At 36.0% G+C, this 17,414-nt stretch overlaps 1 protein-coding gene across 2 annotated transcripts in view; it reads right to left on the reverse strand.

Annotated features, from left to right (window-relative positions):
* The window catches only part of ANKS1B (ankyrin repeat and sterile alpha motif domain containing 1B), a 444,690-nt gene that overhangs the window by 298,281 nt on the left and 128,995 nt on the right, over nucleotides 1-17,414 (reverse strand). For both annotated transcript variants that reach the window (XM_086750799.1, XM_086750791.1), the window contains exon 10: nucleotides 13,171-13,336. In XM_086750799.1, coding sequence (XP_086606925.1) covers nucleotides 13,171-13,336 — 166 coding nt within the window. The remainder of the gene's footprint in view (nucleotides 1-13,170; nucleotides 13,337-17,414) is intronic.

Consider the following 17,414-nt stretch of genomic DNA (forward strand, 5'->3'; position numbering starts at 1 on the left):
TTTTCTTGGGGAAATGTATAATTTTCAGGATATTTTCATCAGAAATAATTCCTGGAGCAGGATGGAAGTCCTCCTGTGTGTTTGCAAGAAAGTCTAAGGGGGGAAAAAAAAAAGACAAAGACTGCAGGGCAGACATCCCACAAAGCTAATCTTTTGATCACCCAGTTCATGGATCCTGCTGGAGCTCAACCCTATTCTGACAGAGTGGTGCAGGATTGAGTTTATATATCTGGTCTAACATGGAGCTGGGACGCAGACAGGATGTGAAACATAAGCCCAGCACAGAATAGCATGATCACATCCTTTGATACAGATACAGTCACTCACATTATAGACTGGTACTTGGGGTTGTCAGCTTGATCGCCTACATCCCAGATAAGTGCCTTGATAAGGGACATAGAAATAGAAGAGATTGTCCAAGTCATCAAATCTAATACCTAAACTGAAGGCAATCACATAATAACAACTGTGCTACAAGGCACCTATAAACTACACATGTATTCACCAGCTATAGTAAGTGACAAATCACTCCTTTATAAACTGTATTAAACTTGCAACCTTTAATACAAAAGATTAAAAAAAGCCTGAAAAGCCACAAAAGGAGTAGGAGATTCAGAAACATTGTTAACATCATAACTTTCAGCAACAGATGAGAATGTCTAGATGATCCTAAAATAATCTACAGTATTTCTGAAAAACCTGTTTAGCTTTTTTTACAGTACTTGAACTTCACTGCATTATAGACACAAGCCAAGTGAAGCACTAACTCTTGAGCACTGGCTCTCTCAAATTTCAGGACTCAGCTTCATCTTAATGCAAAATAGGAAAATATGCAAAGTCTCAAGTATAACAGAATAAAAAGTACAAAGTCAAGACAGGTGGTTCCTCCCAACTTCTGATATGGAGTAAGATTCAACCTGAAAAGCTTTGTAGAAAATTCAATTTAAGGTTTGTAGAAAATTCACAGGTGCACCATGAGACATATAATATTAGCCAAATGCCTAGTGAAGATCTCCATGCAGCGCAATACCCATTACACGAGCTACCTCTAGAATATACCAGATGCACATATAATGTAAACAAATTAATGGTAAGATGAAGTTTTACTATTACCAGTAATATTAGCAACTTGATGGGGTTTATAGCAATATTATTCCTCGTATATCTATTAAATTATTGACACTTACAAAGGGTACTATCACTTATATCTGCTCAATTATAAAACAATCTCAGGAGCATTTTGAAGCATAGGATTACTTACTTAGAATGGAATATGTGGTATATGGCCTTGCTTGCAAAGGATGCTGCAACTAATAGTCATTTAACAAAGAAAATCTCAAATTCTGCTAAATAATAATTGCATTTGGGCTTTAAAATGCAAAATAATTATGTTCCTTTGAATTATTGTCTTGATTTGAAAAAGAAGTTTTGTCTGACAGCATGCAGTCAAGTGTATAATGAGATCATTCTAGATGGTAATCACACCGGGACGGATGAAACCAAGTGTTGGTCAGAATGCATGCACTTTGATGAGCACTCATTTGCAAAAATTGCCCAAAACTCCTGTGAAAGGTAGGGTTTTTTTTTTTCAACTGTACTTTAATGAATAAGAATAAAAAGTAATGAATCATCAGAAAATGTTTAACATATGCCAAGCAGCAGCCTTTTTCTCTCACTTTGCCGAGAAAATGTAAGCTAGTAAGAAAGTGGAATTACTTTAATGACATATATTTACTGGAACATACTGGATGGGTGGTCCATTCTCATGTGCTTTAACTTCAGAAATGACAGAGCATTTTTAAGAATAACATTTCATTTTTAATGATTTTATTAGAGATGTTATCCAGAGGAGCATATGATAGGGAGCAATTATCTTAATTATACACTAAAAACCTCTTAGAGGGATGGTAAGATTGTAAAGGAAAGTACATTAGAGGTGCAATATGTAAGAATTGATGCAGCTTGTACAACCTCTATTCAGCCTTCTGTGTATATGCATTCTGAAGAAGTCTTTAATTATTATCATAATGCTATTTCTCCACAAGATCTCTGCTGCATCGGTGACATAAAGAAGTGAGGGAAATGGACAAACCAAATTATGGCACATTACTCTTGAAATGCGGCAGGAGAAAGAATATAAAACAACAGAGACGTGAAATATTTTCCCTAAATATCAAACAGAAACTCATATGAAAATATACTCCTATGAAAATATAGAATGATAGAATGGTTAGGATTGGAAGGGAACTTGAAAGGTCATCTAGTCCAACCCTCCTGCAAGAAGCAGGAAATATCCAAAAGGAATGTTCAATGAAAGTAACTAAAGCTAGAACTCTTCAATCAACAGATCTGTTTAAGAGTTTGAAAAGATCTATCAAGAAGTTATCTCAACAAATGGTGCTGTTTCTTAATAGCACTTGTAACAGTGATAAGATTTGAGAAGACTAAAAGGAAGCTAATGGAGTAACCTTAGTAGTTACAAGCTTTCAGCCTGACACCAGGAATAATGGAATAACTGATACAGATCACCATTAATAATAAATGAAAGGGGTCATGCAAATTAGTATTGCTTCAGAGAAACTGGATCTCATTAGTTAACCTGCTTTTTAAATGAAATTATAAGTTTGTTTAATAAATAGGGTTAATTTGAAATTCAATTTTAGAATACCTTTCAGTTAATATTACATTTGGGTTATTAAAGTTTATTAAAGTGGTCTATGTTTGCAACTCAGGTAATTTTAAAATGTTAATAATGAATGGTTCCAGACATATATACTTAAGTAGCCACTGCATATAACACTCTCTTGCTCTTTCCAGACTACCCAAATGAATTTTAAAAAGGTAACAGTTTTACCCATTTTTATTCTACAATCATAGAATCATAGAACGGTTAGGGTTGGAAGGGACCTTCAAAGGTCATCTAGTCCCACCCCCCTGCAAGGAGCAGGCACACCTCCGACTAGATCAGGTTGCTTAGAGCCTCATCCAGCCTGGCCTTGAGCGTTTCCAGGGATGGGGCTTCCACCACCTCTCTGAGAAACCTGTTCCAGTGTTCTACAACTTGCATTGTAAAAATTTTTTTTCCTAATATCCAATCTAAATCTACCTCCCTCTATTTTAAAACCATTACCCCTTGTCCTGTCGCAACAGGCCCTACTAAACAGCCTCTCCCCATCTTTCTTGTAGGTCCCCTTGAGATACTGGAAGACCGCTATAAGGTCTTCTCAGAGCCTCCTCTTCTCCAGGCTGAACAGCCCCAACTCTCTCAGCCTGTCCTCATAGGAAAGGTGCTCCAGCCCTCTTGTCATCTTCGTGGCCCTCCTCTGGACTCTCTCCAACAGGTCCATGTCCTTCTTTATGTTAGGGGCTCCAAAACTGGACACAGTACTCCAGGTGGGGTCTCACCAGGGCAGAGTAGAGGGGGAGAATCACCTCCCTCGACCTGCTGGCCATGCTCCTCTTGATGCAGCCCAGGATGCAGTTGGCCTTCTGGGCCGCAAGGGCGGATTGCCGGCTCACGTTGAGCTTTTCGTCCACCAGCACTCCCAAGTCCTTCTCCTCAGGACTGCTCTCGATCCATTCTTCACCCAGCCTGTGTTTGTGCCTGGGATTGCCACAACTCAGGTGCAGGACCTTGCACTCACTTGGCCTGGTTGAACTTCATGAGGTTGGCATGGGCCCACGGTCAAAAAGCCTCTATAAACCTAATTTCTCTTAAGGCTTTTTGTTGGGGTTCTGCAAGCTGCCAGTTAAATGGGCAAGAACCAGTCAAGAAAGCATGACACAAGAAACAGTGATCACTGAATGCCTCCACTGCCTGCTTCTCAGTTTGTGTTACTGGTGTTATGTTTTTTTGCTTTGCTGAATAAATTCTGCTTTTGTCAAAAGCCAAGAAGTGAAATGAAACAAAAAAGTAGGACTTTTTTTTTTTTATTCCCAACACAGCAAAGAAACAATGTTTAATGCAGTGCTTTGCAGTTAGTCTGTCACTCAAGTGATGGCAAAATTGGAGGATTTAAATTTTCTAGTTATTGTTTAAGACAATAATTTTATGATAACAGAAGTTCACCCAAATTTGTCTGTTTAAAATATGGAATAACTAAGGTAACAGTTGTATTAGAGGAACCTGTGGCTTTATCTCACGATGCCCAGGACTGCTTAGAGCGGAAGCAGACCGTGATGAACTATTACTGAAATTACTATTACTATTACTGAAATCTTGTATCATTCATCTTCTTTCATTTATTAATTTGTTCTGTTAATAAATGTATCATTTGAGTCACACTCAAATGAAAATGGCACTTATTTCGCACTATAGGAGTTAAATTTTGGTTTTCATCTCCCTTTGTAACTTCTATCAAGAAAGCCAATTCCCACAATGTGCAAAAAATTGAAACAATAAAAAGTGGGCATGTTTTCTTCTTTAAACATTAGATAGGGGATATATACACTGTTGGTATAACTTTACTGAGAGCAGGCTACAGCCATATCAAGAAAGAATATGGACGTGTATATACAAAGTGTATATGGATCACCTGGATCTGTTTCTTAGGTAATATCAGAAACCTGGCTTACCTGAACTACCTAGGAACAGTTCACTGTATATTCAGGCTGTTTCACTCACCTCCTGAAACCTACCCAAAGATAATTAAAATGGGTCATAGCTTCTACATGCTGTCAGAATGTGATCTTAGGGAGGTAGCAGAAATCAGAGATGCACACCGCACTGACCCATCTACAGCCACTTCCAACTACAACAGCATTATAATACCTTAAGAGGTATCCTCTCCTAATTTCAGACAAAAAACAGAAGAAAAGGGAAATACTCTCACAGAGAGCACCCCATTTTTCATCTTATACTACAGGGCGTACAATTTTTCCTGATCTCATAGCAATACTTAATTTACTAATTTCTAATTTCAATAAAGACATTTCTTTTGCAAGAAGATATATATGGTGAAAATCTAACCAAACCAACATCATCAGCAAAACATGCCCTAACATCAGTTAGGTTAGGAATATATGCTAGCTTCTGAGACTCAGATCACTTGAAGACCTACTTATGAAAATCTGTAGGTTAATAACACCTGTCAACAAAACAGTAATCAACATAGCACCAGAAACACAGATGAACTGTGCTGCTCTAAGACATACAGTACTAAAAAAGCTAACATAAAGCACTCTAATTTTACTCCAAGAACTATGATAATAACTTCAGAAATATAGAAAAGGGGTATGAAAATGTCATTATGATAGAACAGAACTCCCAAGCTGCCCATACTTTGGGGATTTGTACTTAGAGAAAATAAAAAGAACTATAAAATGCCATAAAATATTTTAAAATAGAAAATAAATTATAAATTTATATTCTATATTATAGGAACAACTATATAAGCAAACACTCTACAGGCATAATTTTCAGAATTTTTTTTCTTTTACATTTCTGATAGGTGCTTTAAACAAGTACTAGCTGTACTAAAGAAAAAAGAACAAAACACATGATAGAAGAGCTATTGTATATTTTATTCTTCCATCAGCACTCCTTAACCTTTATTAAAATGCCACATGAAATTAAAACATCTGAACTGCAAACATATGCTAGTGCATTAGACAAAATTGCTTCTGATAAGTGTGCATTCTATACTGTGGCAGTAGGAATGACAAATATGAAATGTGTCATCACTGAAACTCCGTCAGGTTAGTTTGGTTTCCAATACACTGTGTTCTGGCAAAGACTGGTACCCTGAAGCTCTGAATGTGATCCTTACATCTTTATAAATTAACCTGTTAAAACAAGTAAACTGAGAAATTCTGTACCATAGCCAAATTCTCTCCATATAGCTCAGACAGAGGTTAGAAGAAGATAAAGAGGAGAGGAGAAAAAGTATGTGTAATTCTTATAATTAAGGCTGGACATTACATTTTACTATGAGTAAGTTACTGATTGACAAATTCAGCTGAAAATTGTTTGGTAATTTTAAATTTTCACTTTAAAGTACATTTCATTAAAAAGTAGGTAAAAATTTTAAATAATTCAGCTGGACTAAATATAACGTTTAAATAAAAAATATATCTTTTTCGGTTCAATCACTTCAGGCCTTCTTATAATTCTTATAAATTCACTCTCCTATTCTCACACAGAAAAAAAAATGAAGGATGTTAGGGCACAGTATGTAGATAATATCATCCAAATTTCTATAGAGGACAATAACTCAAATGGATGTATATGTACAGAAATAAGACAAAATAACTTGAACATACTGTGATGTAAAGTACACACTTTTAGAAGATCTCTATGCAACACTTGACCACCCTTTGGAGTCTTCTAGTCATCATGACAAGGCAGTACATACAGACATGCGTAAGGGTAATAAGAAATTTTCAGAATCATCCAGACACTGCCCAGAACTGCTTCTTGAACAGTTACTGGAGAGTTCTGACTTAGCCAAAGACAGTCAGGGTTCCTCTGTCTTGATTTCAGTTGGCCATGAATACATTGAGGTTGGAAATGAGAAGCTTCTTAATCACTAGCACAGAAATCAGTGGTTCTGAAACAAACTTCTATTCAAGAGGCAAAAAACCCTAGCTCTTTTTAAGATGTATCTTGAGAGGTTTATTAAAGGAACTACAGAAAGGCTAGTATCTATGCTTTTTCCCTTTAAGGGGAGTACCTTCATCATGTCAGGGCACTGTGAGACTCTTACTCATTCTTCTCATGGCCTACAAATCTTTCTCTGTGCTAAATGTAAAGTGGAATTAGACTGTATTAAACACCCTGAGAATTAGGAAACTTTACTTAATAAGAGAAGTATTTCTCTAAGGCCAAAAATTACTTAGAAGAGGAACCACTTGCTGCCTAAGAAAGACTTCAGTTATTCAGTTGTTATGGAAACAAGCCTCTTCTGTCAGTTATCTACTCCACCAAACTGATGCATGGCTCACAGTATGATACACATCTATGCTTTGTGTTCCTTATTTACAAGCATTGAGTGGCTCTCCACTTCTGATTCAACATACAGATGAATTACACTCTTTGGAGATACTGTCTCCTTGAGTGATAGACTGAAGAATAAAGGACATTGATTACTATTCATGCATCATGTCAGGCCCTGAGGCACTAATAAGCCCTAAGGGCCCTGACTCGCCTTCTGAAGTTCTCTACTCACATCCTCCTTCCTGAAGACACCATTTCAGCTCAGCCTGCGGCCTTTAGTTCCTGCCTGAGCTATGCTGAAGGAGTGCCAGTCTCATGCCTGTGCTTGTGCCTTGTGCATCCTGACCCCAACTCATGGGCTGACTTCCCAGCTTGACCTTGGACCTGGTCTGGTCATCATGAACCTTTCTGGCCCTCACCAGACTTGATCCTGACCTGCATATTGACTTTCTAGCCTAACTTTAGATCTACTTCATCACCACAAACTAACATGATGATCTGGGCTCTTGGCTGAACCTGGCCATGACCTCTAGGTCTGCACTGCTCATATCTCATGGTGAGATAGTACCCTGACTAGTGAGGCCCCTGCCCTGTCAGCCATGGTAGTCCCCTTTGCTCCTGCCTCCCCATCCCTGAAGGAACAGCTGGCCCTCGCTGCTCCCCGACACATCAGGCCTGAGACTTAGTACTTAGGAAATTCGGCACTCACAGCAGGTAGGTAGAAAGGATTTTGAATACGCACCACAAAAACAAAAGTCTTCATGAACAATCACTTGTTTCAGAAACCTTGGTGTTAAATTAGGCTAGATTTCATAGACTCTAGCTATTTTCAGATGGTTCCAGACTAACTGCTATATATCGCAGTTACTCTCCTTGATTAGAGATTTCCTCCTTTATTAAGTTCTTCTCCCTACACAGCTAAAATGATCTTTCTTGACCACTGAAAGTTTCATCCTGAGGAGTTAGACTGTAGGTCATGTGTTTAAGTGCACTATATCCTACTATCTCTGGTTTAAAAAGTCTACTTAAACGAAACACAGCTCTACTAGCCGTCCTTTTGTTTGAAGCAATTTGGGTGAGTCGGCTCCGGAAAGGTTAGTGCATGATCCTTCAGATCAATTATAGTTTCAAAGTGATGAAGCATGGGTGACTAAGGCTAGCCTCTTGAATCTCCATTCATCCAGGCAATTTTGTATATCTAGCGGTGTGATGGTTCCGTCTTGTAGCCACTTTGCACTGGTTTGCTTATAGCTAGAAAATAACTGCACAAAAGTGAAGGTATAAATTCATTAATCAACAGAAGATGCATTTGCTACCGTAGTCTCAAACTGGAGAATTTAAGTGTCCAAATATTCAGGATAGGTGCTGTGAAGATTTGTTACTGAGGTCAATTAGAGACTGATGACCTGACAAATAACACTTTATTTACCAAGCCACGAATATAATGATTTTGGAGACTATGTACAAGATTCATATTTCAATTTTGATAAAAATGTTCTTACAGCTAGGCTATTTTTAAATTTGAATTTCTAAAGAATCATCTTCTAGATATCTGTATGAGATTGCTGACACAGTGTTATACAGTAGACACAAGAATGCAAGCAGAAGGGAGCTGAAACACTGTCCTACAAATTTTCAGGTTCGTTTTCAGTGTAATGACAGGAGAGAAATGCCAGGCTGAGAAAGCAAAAAAATCCCTAATGTTGCAGTAGATAGGTCAGCTTGGGGACAGTTGTAACAATTCAGTGACAAGCATTTGTTTGTTAGCTTCCCTGCTGTGATTATGAGGCCGTAAGAAAAAGGTATTATTAATTACAGATTTATTATCCTGCATCATCCTCCTTACAAGTTACTGGCATTTAAGTGCAAATTAAGTAATTTTGCTAAATAACAAAAACATCATGACTAACAGCAGCAAGATTTCTGTAAAGTACATTTAGCTGGGTAGATGACCAAAATAGCTGCTAAGATACCTCTTCCTTTCTGTTTCAACTCCTTCCTCGTGTTTGCCTGCTACAGGCTACTGGCAACACATCACATATCTAAGGACATTTTTATCCCCTTGACAGAAGCCATATCTTAGATGTAACCGGGTAGAGTAGTTGCACCAGAGCTATCTTTAAAATTGCTGACTTGGGAACTGCTGACCATGCAATGGCTGAGAGCTCAGCATAAGTGAAGCCCCTAAATATTTACCTTATTTCCTAGCTGGATTTTGCAGCCCACACTAAGTTCTGCATTGCTACAGCTGAGCTGTTTCCAGAGTTGAAGACGGCTCACTAAAGTCTCCTTGACCCACAACCACAGTAAAGTAACATAACTGGAAAAAATAGGTCCTTGAACTAGAACTCCCTTATCCAAGGATGATTTTCATGCAGTTTACGGACAGCAATGTCTCTTCCTGTTATTGAGAAACTGTATTAAAAACTTCATTAATCTGCATGGATAGATCAACTTTCCCAAAAGAGGATTTTTATTTTTTTTTCACCAAGTTATTAATGAAAAACAGAGAACGATACTCAGACCTAAAAATATTTTAAGTAGTACTGGCCATCATTCACTATTATTAAAATTTAGAATGTAGACTGCCACCTGGTCTCACTCCTAGGGAGTTTCTGCAGTAGAAACTATAGAGGCAGACTGAAAGAGATATAATCTCTCTATCGGGTATGGACACACACTTAACTCCAATGAAAAAAAAAATATTTACTAAGATTTCTTCTGCAAGGTAGCTCAGATTCATTCAATATTTCTGCTAAATAAAGTAGAGGACATTATGAGGTGCAAGGATGGAGTATGGTACAAAACTTCCAAGCTACCAAGGATGCAAGTTAAGTCTGTAAGGGTTTTCAACAGCACAGGCCCAAATGCAGCATGGTGCTGCACCTAAACTTTTGCTATCAGTATTCTAGACACTAGATAACTGATAGAAAACACACTAACTTCATCAAGATACAACGTCTACCTTAGCATTAGAATTATCCAGTGACTTGAGCTTTAGCTGTTAAAACTTTACACCTTTTCCAAGATGATTTGTTGCTATAGTTCTCAAAATGTAATTACATCCTTATGATTGAAAGGGTAATACTAATGTGTCCCTTATGAACTAATAAAATTTTATGGTTATTTTTCAAGGTTAAATATGTCATGTAATTTTTTTTTTTTTTTTTTTTAATGGAAGAGTGGTCTAAAAAGTAAAATGACTAGCAGAAATCTCTAGTTGAAGGCATGAGGATACTGTTCTGGAATAGCCCCACAAAAAGATTAGTAAGATTGATTTATGAATCAATTCATTTATGAAATTAATTTTATGAGACTGATTTATGAAATTTTAAATCCAAATTTATACTTTACTTAGCAGAAAAAAATTTGTCTCAAAGAGTGCAGTATTTCAGAGCACACTTTGCCAATGTTGTCCTATCAATCTACTGCAGGAACAAAGAACAGCTTAACCTGAACTCAGACACACATGTAGTCTTTTTTACTCTTAGATCAGTCCTAATTAGAAGCAATTGTTTTAACTGCCAGCATAAACCAACAATGCAACAGTTCCTCTTCCTCTATAAACTTAATTTCTTGCAAACAGACATAAAACTCACACAATATAAGATTTCAGAAGTGGAAGTAAACTTTATGCCTAATTTAATTTCCTTTCTGTTTTTCTCCCTTTAATCTAACAGTCCTTTACGATTCAGTGCATGGAGTTCTCATTCTCTGCTAATCCCTACCAGTTCAAGAATATGACTGAGGAAATTAAAAATAATATAGAGGACTGCAGAGCAATCTGGTATTTTCCCCAGTAGATCAGAGGATGATGACTGGCAAGGTGACTATTCCCAAACTGTTCGGAGTTCACTGATAGGGCAGATGATAGTTACAACATGCAGCTCTACAGCTTGAAAGGCCAGCCAGAATGACCCTTCCTCTCAGTACAGGAAAGGAAACTTTTCAGTCACTGAGTGCAGCCAGTCTCACTTCTACTGCCAAGAGGTAGTAATGCCACAGACAGTGGGAAGAGTTGATCAGAGTGTTTTACCACCTAGGGAAAGGAGACTGACAGATACAATTTTGTGTTCAAAGCCCTGCCTCATGCTCTGAAATTAACTCTACACATGACATAGCACAGCAATTTGAAACAGTATTCTCAAATTCAGAATGTCTCAGTGATACAAGACCGGGGAAATTCAGGAAAAAAAAAAGGCATGTAAATTAGATATTTGTTTTAAATGAATTATCTCTGTAATCATACATAACATATTCAAGTAATAAATCTATATGAACTGAAGCGGCAGGCTGAAATTCACATACAATTATGCATCGTGTTAAGTACTTTATAAGCGTGAGTGACATGGTTGATTTCATTTGGGCCATTTCTAGTATAAGTTAACAGCCAACATGATTACAGGTATGGCTTAGAAGCCAGGCCAGTTAGATAACTACTACATTTAAAGGTTAAAATAAAATCACATTTTGGAATCTACTTATCTATACAGCCAAATGTTCTTCCCAATAGAATGCCAAGGAAAAGATCATAGTCATATATGGAAAATGAAGAAGGAATTACAGTACATTTGTACTGTCAACTCATTGACTTTATTAGATATTATAAAGATTAAGAGTGACCTTACAAATGTCCTACAGCTTCCGTGGTTATTCTCTGGGCCTCTGATACATGCCATATTTAACCATACACAAAACATATTTCCAGATTAAGAACCCAAAACACCATTTTCAGGATCTGGTTTCCATACTGACCTTAATGGACTTACCATGCCTAAGAAAAATGCCTGTGTTCAGCAGACAGCACACTTCCAAAGTCTGGTATTTTAACTAGCAAAAAGTCTATCTTTTTTTTTTTATTTTAATACTAATTACAATGGAAAGCTTTGTTGTTGAGCCCCATTACTAAGGAGGCAGATCATTAACTCCCTCAGCCAATTTACGCGGTAGGAGTATGGCAGTCTTCCTGTTGCAATAAGTATATTTATGGTGGTTAATCAAGTAGAAGTCTGAAAAACAAGGATAATTTGGCATTTTCTTCTTCTACTGAATGGCAACTCATAATCTTGTCCTGCACGGTCTGCTAATTTTTTAGATTACCAGAGCCAAAAAAAAACATTAACAAAAAAAAAAAATCTTCAGTTACACAAGTAGTCATGCTGATGTTCAGGTCAGGTTCTGGTCCACTCTGTGCAACTTCGCTATAAAGATGCTATCCTGTTTTGTGACACCTCTTAGATCACTGTTCATAATGCAGGTTTCCTCAAGTCTTCTTTAGTCCAAATTTCATGGAGAGGTGGAAATTATGATCCACTCCAGCTTGCAGACTCCAAAGCTGTATCTTGATATCTGGCCCTTATATACTATGCCTGATATAGCTCTGACACTCTTCCAATACTAGTTCAGCCATGAAATAAAGAAGGTGCTTCCCCTTACACAGACTAGATAGGTGACATGATGCTAATCGACAATCATCTGTCATTCATGTATATAATTCATAATCAAGATAGCATTGGTTGAAAAGTCAATTTCATATAGGTCTGTGCTGCTGAGAACTGTCATTTGTCAAAGCAGACTCTTAGTCCAATTACTTATAGTGAAATTATTATATTCTGAAATTCCTGTAGCAGGTTGTGACTAATGAAGGGTTCAAACAAAGGTAATGGAAGAGAGCATATAATTTTGGAGAATATAAACAGAGTTCTTACAAACAATACAATTCATCTGAGTTAGCATAATTCTGTTGTTTTTTAACTATTGTAACTCATTGTCATTTAATATTTCTGTCAATTCTCATTCATCGTTTCATTTTAAAAAATGGATCAGATCTTTTAAGTAACATGGAAACGCAGAGTACTTCAAATTTTATATTAGTTGTATTAAGTTGCTAAGCACTTAATCAAAAAACAGAAACAGGTTGGTAAATAGATTACTACAAAAGGCTAGACTTAAATAAATTTGATTTCTAGTTTGGCTTTTTGCAATCTTCCTATATTTATCTAGGAAATTATTTAAACTTCTGCTTTGTTTTTCCTTCTATGGCATTTTACTATTAATCTTTATTCTGATATTAAGCTCTTATGGTAGCTAACAGAAGACTATAATCATGCTATGGTAAGTAAACAGAGTACTGTATTCTTGAAAATATAAACCTGTACCTTCCATGTATAATTCTGTAACTTTGACAACATTAGACTTACACCAAAGACTAAGTACAAGATTATTTGGTAATTTACCTGGTCTTGAGGAAGGAACTCTTGCTATCTCTAGGGAACAAGGTTTTTTGGTTACGGCTATGTCTATTGAATCACAAAGACTGCTGTCATTTTCTGAAGGAACTGCATCCAGAGGTACAGAGGGTATTGCTTCCAATGCATAACCTCTCTTCTTTGAATAAGATTCCTGAAATAGAAAAATTTAAGTAGGTAAGAGAGAGATTTCTCAGTTGACACAGGAAAAGAACCAGGTTCAATAACTCTAGCTACCAGGGTTTAAAATTCAGCAAGTTAAATAGCACATTCTGCTGAAATAAAAATTGTAACAGACTAGAAGAATTACTTGCATGCTAGAAGATAACATTTCTTGTTTCTTTAAATTTTTGTATAATATAGTTCTTGTTTAGCTACAGAAAAGTATATATTCATCAAACTTTGTATTTAGCAAAAGCTCCAACATAACTGGTCTTGCCATACCTACTTTGCTAGGTTCTATTTTTAAAATTATATCAATTCAATATATCAATTCAATTTTTAAAATTATACCTCATTAAAGTGACAATTACATTAACCACTGCAATTACTTTCACTTTGGGGATGGTTTTACAATAAGTTTATATTCTATATAAGAAAGCTAAAGATATGCCCTCTGCATTTTGAAAGCAGAATCCTAGGTTATGAATGAGGATTAGCTACTGTTCTGTTTTTGAGTGAATAGCAATAATGGCACAAGGTCCCTTAATAGTGAGAGAGAGAGAGAGAGAGAGAGAGAAAATTCTCATCATTAGCAAATGTTGATGGAGGGAAGAAAGGAACTAGTCAGAAGTTTTGCTGGTACACTAAACTGTCCAATCAAGTAGATTACAGAAAGCAATTGCATGGGCAAAGACATATTTCCACATCTTTCTTACATTGGATACATGGATGCCTGGGAAAGTCAGCACCCACATAAATCAAATATGATATAATAAAATGCAAAGGGTCAGAAAGTGCCCTGAAAGATATTATCTTAGCACTACTCAGAAAATGACTGAAGAATGTGATGACCAGAACAGGATGCAGAACAACAATTTCTTCAACAAAAAGAACTCACATTGCCTAAGGTAAAATATGGCTGTAGATAACAGTCACTTTTTTTAGGTAAATTATTTATACTGTTAGCGGATCATTACACTACCAAACTTTTTGTAGTTTTTCCTGCTCATTGTGCTGTGACTTGATTTTTATGAGAGTTTATAATGTGGTAATAATTCAAGGCGTCGGGAAGGACAGAGTTGAGACAGCAGCAACAGGAGCTTCACTTCAAAATTCTACTTAATTATTTCAGTAGAACCAAATTTTAAATCCTAGATTAAACCACCACTGAATAAATAACTTGAAAATGAATACTGGAAACAGTTAACAGAAAAAAAAAATACAAAATAAAATAAACAGAAAACTAACAAGCATTTGTGATAAAAATGAGTAGGTACTAGCAAAAAATACAGGATTAGTGGTCAGTATTAAAAAAAAATATGCCTAAAAAAGGAACAATTTTATCTCTGCCTCTTTTACCCTTTCCTGTTTACTTTTAGCCAGAGTATGACTTCTCTGTATTAGCAATCTTACTGATATATACTAATAGTAACTAGTTTCAGCTAGTGGACTTTGAAGACAAGAAGGAACTGGAAAAGTTTGCAAGTGGGCTTATTGAAGCTCTAAATACAACTTTTTAAACTTAAGCCATTTCATTCCTTAAATTAAGTTAATAGAAAATTATTCCTGCATCCCACATTGGTGGGGGTTGGGGAAGCTTGCTTTTTTTTTTTCTTTTAAATCCTGCAAATAACACTTGCATAAAATGAAGCATGGCTATTAGGAAGAGTACAACTGACATCAACAAGTTTACAAATACAGTTTTAATACTGGAATAAATGTGCATGAGTTGAAATCTTAGGTTTAAATTACAGAAGACTTAAAACTTTATAATTTATAAGTAACAGCACTGTTAACTCTGTATTATATTCCTGACTTTTTGTTACCATAAATATAGAAAATATTTCTCTGTAGATTGCACTGTGTAATGTGGAGGCATCAAAGTAGCTGAACTGCAACTGCAGGATAAGAGGAGGATTCCTTCCTACCTTGGAAAAAAAGGAATTTCTGCTTTGTCCATTTAAGTCTGCTGTAAAAAGACAGAGACTAAAATTTATTTACCAAGGCAATTATGAAAACAGCAGACTTCAATTTAATCCTTGTACATGTAAGTTTCTTACAAGAGTAAGTCAGAATGCCAAACCCCCTACTAATAGTAAATCTGCCTAGAGAAGCCCATGAAGAAATACTGCAGTCTTAAAATTGTCACCAAACACTGAAGCAAAACCTTGCTCAGCTCCTGAGTTCAGCTACAGAAGAAAAAAAAAAAAACCTCAAACATTAAAATTTATATACAAAATGTAAGAATAGATATAGGATCATACCTTATGCATATGTGACCCAACATTCTGTCTACAAAGGCAACCAGAGACCAGCACAAGATCAGGACAAGTATGTAGTAGTACTTCTACAACTCTTTGAGGGTCGCACACTTCAGAATCAAAAGGTGCTAATCAAACTTTCTAAAATTGTCTTCTCAGGTTGCCTTTAAAGTATATGTAACTTTTAATAGTTTGCATATACCCCATTTTGTTTTATCTATCTCACCAAGTTTGACATCCTTAATTCTTGTCGTTTAGAAGGCAACACATGATTGTTCTTTACTTACCCTCTCCTTGTGATTTCACAGATCTCTATCACACTTCCCTTTTCCTGTCTTTTAGGGAATGAGAAATTCTTATCTACTCGCTCAGCTGTTCCAGGTTTTTGACCATCCCTGTCACCCCTCACCCTCTCAGTGATGTGACAGGCATCAGATTTTCACATGGCATTCAAGATGATGGCTCACCAAGTATTCATACTGATATAATGATGTTCCCTCTTTTGTACTCTACTCCTTTCCTAATTGCTCTTAACATTCAATTTGATTTTCTGAATGTTATTCAACATTCTGTAATTAACATTGCAAGAATATAAATGTCAGAGAAGAATAAATAAAAAGGATGGGGTTACTGAGAAAACGGTTGGAATGTAAAAAAATTGACAAGTAAATTATTGCTACATCTCTCCCTAATAAAGCAAATATTATAATAGAATGCCAAGCAGAACTTAAATAATTTAAGGTCAAAAAAGAATTGTTAATGCTTTAACAAGTTTGGAATTCTATCAATTGATTAAGTGAAGATCATAAGCCTTAATTAAAAAGTGCATATATAGGGGAAAAAAAAAAAAAAAAAAGACAAATTTCTCATTGCTAGAGAAAAGCAATGTAAGGTCTTCTGGTTGCTACAATGTGTTCTCCATTTTGCAGGTACTGAGCATATTCTATAAATTTTAAAGCTCTAAACGGATTCAAGTCAGATGTTAGCAGGTGACATAAAATTGTCTTCAAGTATAAGGCACCAAGCAATGTGATTCTGCTTTTTTTCCTAAGATTAAAAGCTTTTCAGCATTCTTCATCATAATATCTGTTCTGTTGTCTCACCTCACCCACTGGCAATGAGCAGTAACTCTACAGTAATACTACACGTCCTAGACATTTTCATCTGCATAATAAAAACTTCTAAAGAAATACACATGCATTATAGTTGAATAATCTCTAGTCCTGAAATAAAAATAATCAGAGTTTAATTTTTTTTTAATTAGATATTATTTGATTGCAAATTTCGGTAAACTATTGCAAAAAGTTGAAGGTGATACAAATAACTGACCACCACTACCAAGTCATAATTAGTTCTTATTTGAAATTACAAGTTCATAAAAGTAATGTACTGGGCTGACAGTACATTAAAATAAGTATTTTTGTGGAAAGGATAAAAATACACACACAATAGAAGTGAGAGAAAAAGAGTGAAAGTGTATGAGTCACTAGGAAAGCATTAAAGAACAGTTGCCTATACTAATAAAAAATAAATTAGATTTTTGCCTTGTAGAAAGAAACAGCAACATGAGACTGAAGTTGCAGAGGACATGCCAGGGGCACACCGTGGCCTTACTGAGGCCTCCAGTTGGCTTTTGAGCATATGCTTGATGGTGTAATACCAATCATATGTAATCTGAAACCTAAACAGGACTAGAAAATAGAAAAGTAGGGGCAGGGGGAAGGACGTGATTGTTATCAGTAGGAACGAATTTGCTTCTAAAACATCTGTATGGCAATTGCAAATAGTTATATACAAGTGTGAAACAAT

Source organism: Chlamydotis macqueenii, chromosome 1 (assembly GCF_036417535.1).
Source record: "Chlamydotis macqueenii isolate bChlMac1 chromosome 1, bChlMac1.mat, whole genome shotgun sequence".
Lineage (NCBI taxonomy): Eukaryota > Metazoa > Chordata > Aves > Otidiformes > Otididae > Chlamydotis > Chlamydotis macqueenii.